Raw genomic sequence first — 6,101 nt, 5'->3', positions numbered from 1 at the left:
TTTTCCCCTTATATTCTATTCCTAAATCAGACGTCTCATTCCAATAACAGTTGTAATATAAATTTCCATTCTAATCCTTATCAAAACTTTTACTCCCATCCGATGTTGTAGTGTTAAACTGTTAATCATTACTAATTTACGCTTAAAAATATGGTATTGAATACGATTAATAAGATTAAAATCAAGTAGATTTTTCAAAGATGCTATATTCTAATACCTCATTCCCACGCCCATGATTTGGAAAAATTAGGTTCCCATTCCAACGATCAAGATTTTGATAAAACAGGTTCCCATTCCCATAGGCTTTTTTTTGAGAGTATTTGATTTCTTCGTTTCTCATTCTCGTGTGCAGCTCTAATCTAAAATGATGTAAATGACGCTCTTTTAGACTCGGGTTTTTTTTTTTTTTTTACAAGAAACTTGTTTATAAGAAACTAATACTAGAAGCTCCAAAATCTTAAGAGACTATATTACTAAGTTACTTTTTAATAAGAAACTTATTTTATCAAGAGTTCGAGGAATTTTTCTCAATTTTACATCTACATATTCATCAAGATAACAGGAAGTTAAAAGAAAATTTATCTACAATGGAGAACAAGAGTTTTAAAGAGTAATTAATTTTAACGCGCAATCGAATGGAATTCGAAGTTAAAGGAAAAGGAAAAAAACTTTTAAATCAACCGAATGGAAATTTCAAACCGAAAACATATGAGCAAGTTTAAATAATTTATGTTGCAATATAATTCAGATAGGATAATTGCAAAATCATAGGACAATTGCAAAAAACAGACAACTTCATTTAAATGTTACTTCAGTAAAAATATCAAACATCGAGACTCCTTTGTTAGTATTTCTGCTCCTTTGTTTGCGGAATAAAGTAAGCTTGCCATATTTTGATGTGACGTATGTATCGAGCGACTTAACTCAAACGCAGGAAGCTTGGTGCCAGAAATTAAAAGAAAACACGTCGATTAGCATTGATTGAAAAGGTAATACTAACGGTTCCTTACTGTATAATGTGAATGACATCGAGACTGAAGTGAATTTTGTAACCAAGGAAATTCTTAACTCTGTACAAATACGCGAAAATTGATGACGCGAAGAACAAAAAGAAGGGTCGTTGCGGTGCCGATAAGCGTCGATCGTATACCAATCATTTCAAATGCAAAGTAATCAGGGAATGTGATCACTCACAGTTTGATAATGACGCATCATTTAGATATGATATTGACAAATAATTAATTACTAAATGGGAAAACAATTGCCTTTTGCAATTGATGCCGCTGTTATTGAACATAAACAATAAAAAAGAACAGACCCAGCACCAGAGATATAAACCCGTTTTAGTAAACTGAATGACAACTTTGTTGGTGCACGAGTGAAAGGGTTAAAGGTTCCATTTGCATTGTTATACATAAATGTGAATAAGATCTAAAAACAAATACATCCAAACGCTGGTAATTTCTAAAAGTGAAATTACCAAATTAACTTGACTTTACAAAATCAAGTTAGGACGCGTGCAATGATCAGATCAATAGAAGCAGATCAATAGAATCAGATCAATAGAAGCAAAAATTAACCCGGAACTGATCAAAGTTCATACCCAACTTAGCGAAGGCGTTATAAAATCAGGTAACAAAAAATCATTATGTAATGCCACATGGGGAAGAACGGTCGATTCCACGTTGATCAAGTACTCATGCAATTCATAGTGGATCAGAAGAAAACCTACAATATCAGAAGAAAACCTACAATATAATCAGAAGAAAACCTACAATATCAGAAGAAAACCTACATCATACAGAAAACTGATCGCAGAGATTAACCAGGACCAGGTCTATGCAAACGACGATGTACTCTTCGAGTTTGTACTTCACCTGAGAACAAAGTTCGGTTGGCGGTGATTTTTCAAAGGGAAATGAATTAGCCCCGATGAGAAGTAAACTTACCATAAAACGTTGATGTCTATTGGCAACCAAAGGCATTCGGAGTTTAGTACCGAGTGAGTAAGAAACCAGCTGTCAAAACTGATAACAATGAAGAATTAAAATTATATTGTGATAATCTAACTGCACAAATTAGTGAATTATTTCGTTCAGAGGTAAGTGGATTAGTTTGGTATATCAGGAGCTACAGATATATGGCAACCTGTACATTGTGGCATAGGTCAGGGTAAACGAGCTGTTGCAAACATTCAAGAGGTGCGACGATAATAACCTTGACCTGTGACTAGAAAACACTGAAAGAAAATGTTAAAGTGCGAAGGATTTTAATCACCGATTGGGTAGGAGAGACAAATTGTTAACTGATAGGTGACTAATATGCAAAAAACGTGGTGGAGAAATTTCGAAAAAACTAGATACTTGATTACGGCAGACGGATTGGAAGTTTATAAAGTAAATCCAGAAGGTCTTATGAACTATGTAGTGCCACCATCCCCCCCCCCCACCCCCATCTCTTACCGATGAAAACTATCCATGGCTTACTATATAACAGGCCTTGCCAACGAGCGGCTTGCGTAAAAAACTGGAGGCAAGATAGTTTTATGTTTGAAAAACTAGAAAGCCGTTTTACAAAATAAATACGGGGGTGTTTTTTTTGTAACAATAATAATTATATAACATTAAATAATTATTATAAAATTAACAAAATAATTTTCATTTAAAATTTATTTGATAAAGTTAATTAAAGTTGAATATATATATATATATATATATATGCATAAATTTAATATTTGCATAAAATTAACAATAACCAAACACCCGTCATTATTTTAACTAGCTTCCAAATTAAATAAAAAAGTTAGTTGAGAGGTGAAGGATTAAGCAAAGGATTTAATTTAGTATTTAGAAAATGGTTCGTCGATGCTGTGTAACAAATTGCAATGGCAATTATAATCCTCAGAATAGAGTTAAAACATTTAGACTTCCAAGAAACATTGAAGAACGAAAACGTTGGATTGCTATAATACCAAGAGATAATGTTCCTGATACTGATAACACCGTAGTATGTGAAAGACATTGGCCAAAAAGTTATTCAACTGTTACTGTTTATGGGAAGCTGAGACCTCGTGATGCTCCGTCAGTATTTGATTGCATAAAGCCAAGTTTAGTTCCTACTGTACCCATGCCACTTAGAAAAACATCAAAAAGTCTTAATAGTGCTCGCTGGCAAGAAGAGGATGAGTTAGCAATATTTAATTCACAAGAAAAAATAGAAAGTATTAATGTTTTATGTGAAAAGTTAAAAAGTAATCAATTTAATTTTGCTATTATTAATTATTTATGCAATGATATATTACATATTCAGTCTTCAGACTTTTTAAAGGAAAGTGCTATTCCTAGATTTCTTCTTTGCATAAATAAAGATCTCATTTTTGAAGCATTTCATTGTGGAGTTAAAATTAGTGTTATGACTTTATCATCTAACCGAGTTTATATTATGAACAAATTTTCTCATATCCAAGAAGCATTAAGATTTTTAAATTGTTGTGAAATAACACCTAAAAAAGAAGTTGTATATCAACAAATTTTGTCAATGAATAAAACATGTATTGGGGAAAAAAAGTATCCAGTTGAAACAATTGTGCGAGCATTTGAGTATTTTTCTCTTTCACGATCAGCCTACAATCGTATCAGAGAAGATTTTGAACTTCCAAGTTTACGCACTTTAGGAAGAATTACATCTAAATGTAAATCTTTAGATGATACCACTTATATCAGACATATTTTCTCTAATCTCAGAGATGATAGACAAAAAACATGCATTTTACTTCTTGATGAGGTTTATGTTAAACCAATGTTGCAGTATCATGGTGGCATAGTATTTGGTAAATCTGTTAACAAACCTCATCTATTAGCAAACACAGTACTGAGCTTTTTGGTTGTAACATTGTTTAATGGACCAAAATTTCTTTACAAAATGTTACCAGTCAGAGAACTTGATGCTGAGTTTCTTTTTGAACAGACAACCCTGATTCTTGATGCAATTAAAAATAATGGGGGCAATGTTGTTGCTATTGTCTGTGATGGTAACAGAGTCAATCAGAAATTTTATAACTTTTTTGAAAAAAAAGAAGCATGGTGCACTAAAGACAATATTTTTCTTTTATTTGATTATGTTCATTTATTAAAAAGTATACGTAATAACTGGATTACAGAAAAAACTCAAGAACTTGAATTTTATATTGATGGTGAAAAAAAAATAGCACGGTGGGTTGATATTATTAATTTGTACAAGCTTGAAACGAAAAACATTGTTAAAATGTCTAAATTAACGGAAGTTTCTGTTTATCCAAAGCCGATTGAAAGACAAAAAGTTATCACTTGTCTGCAAGTGTTTTGCGATGAAACATTGTCAGCATTAAAAAGTCATCCAGACCTGCATGATAATGAAGGGACGATTATTTTCATCTCTAAAGTCATTGAATTTTGGAAAATTTGTAATGTTCACAGTCCGTATGCAGACATTTGTTTGAAAGATTCTAATCGAGCTGCTATTGCTTCTGCTAATGATGACAATTTAAGCAAACTTTCTGCAATGGGTGATTTTGCTATACAAATAAAAAATACAGAAAAAGGAAAAAGAGTCAAATTACTAACAAGAGACACTGCTAGTTGTTTAGCTCAGACCTGTTATGGTTTGGTTCAGTTGTCAAAATATCTTTTAGATACAACTCATCAGTATGTGTTATTAGGCAACTTTACAACAGATCCATTAGAAAAGCTTTTTGGAAAATTAAGACAAGGCTCAGGAGGAACTTATTTTATTTCCGTTCAACAAGTTCTTGAAAAAGTAACTATATACCGTACAAAGTTGCTATTAAAGTTTGAGAAAAGTTCAGATGTGTTAGCCAATCTAGGTTCAGATCACTCTTGTCCAAAATGTATATTTTTACCAAGCGAGGGTATTTGCAACGTTATTGACAATTTACCTGCTCTGTGTGACTCATTGACCGTCGATATTAAAATGTCATTAGTTTATATTGCAGGGTACATTATTCGTGAAGATGAAAATCCAGATGACACCTTTTATTTCTATGAAGCGTATGGAAACATTGTAAAGGACTTAAATCGAGGAGGTTTAACAATTCCTGGTGACAAAGTTTGTCAATGGGCAACTTACTGTTACATTCTTTTTTATGAAGTATATAATGACACTTGTCGGTCATCACTGTGTAACCTCCTTATGATGCTATCAGAATTTTATTCATTAGGTATGCAAAGACATCATGGATTAACAATGACAAATATTTTATTTAATAATTATTGTCGACTCTATTCACCTCGTTCACACAAGGAGCCAAAGCAGAAGCTGATAAAACTCAGCACAAAGTAAAATGCTTTTAACAAAAACTGTAAAATAGTGTTTAGTAAAATATCTAAAAAGCTTGTATTTACTTTTTATTCTCTAAAGATTTTATCTCTTTTTTCTCAAAAATTTATTTTTAATACTTAAAAAACCCATTAATAAATTTTGTGGTAAATGCTAACATTAAATTACAGCAAAATATAAATCTATATATACTAACTAAATTGTTTAAACATAATTAGCTTTAGATACATTTAAGTTAATTTAAAATTGTTATAAATGTTATTTGTTAGTTATATTACAATGTTAGTTATAAACAAAATTAAAAAAATAATAGTAATAAATTCATCTTTTCACTTTTTATAAGTTACTTTTAGTAGATATATCATACAAATATTATATTCATGCAAAAATCACCTAACTGAGAATGTAAATTATTGCGAAGTAATATTTTTAATCTTGCCTCCAGTTTTTTACGCAAGCCGCGCGTTGGCAAGGCCTGTTATATAGTAAGCCATGAAACTATCCAATTCGTGGATATTACGATCGGCGGTAGATTGAACACACAGGAGAATTTCGTGCTCTGTTCAGGGACAAATTTTAGAATGATATTTCATCGAATGATATTGATGGAATTCAAATAATTTTAGTTGACTGTAAAACATTTTATCTTACTTGTTAACATGTTTTCAAATTGCATTTTACTTATTTTTTCTCTTACTCTCTTTTTCTTTGATAATCTGAAACTTAAGAAACTCTTAAGAAACTTTTAGATTTGTAAAAAAAGGTAT

The 6,101-nt window shown here is 31.3% G+C and overlaps 1 protein-coding gene across 1 annotated transcript; it reads left to right on the top strand.

The window, feature by feature from the left end:
* Window positions 1–2,781: 2,781 nt before the first annotated feature.
* LOC149885228 (uncharacterized) lies at window positions 2,782–5,439 on the top strand. Its single transcript, XM_090096557.1, has one exon. It carries the CDS (start codon window positions 2,854–2,856, stop codon window positions 5,335–5,337), a length of 2,484 nt encoding a protein of 827 aa, XP_089952683.1. The 5' UTR covers window positions 2,782–2,853; the 3' UTR covers window positions 5,338–5,439.
* The last annotated feature ends 662 nt before the right edge of the window (window positions 5,440–6,101 follow it).

This window comes from Hydra viridissima, unplaced genomic scaffold (assembly GCF_058129835.1).
Source record: "Hydra viridissima isolate aposymbiotic clone 2 unplaced genomic scaffold, HvirCarnegie_v1 scaffold_8, whole genome shotgun sequence".
Taxonomy (NCBI): Eukaryota; Metazoa; Cnidaria; class Hydrozoa; order Anthoathecata; family Hydridae; genus Hydra; species Hydra viridissima.
The sequence above is the reverse complement of the archived record's forward strand: the minus strand, read 5'-3'. Positions and strand labels throughout refer to the sequence as shown.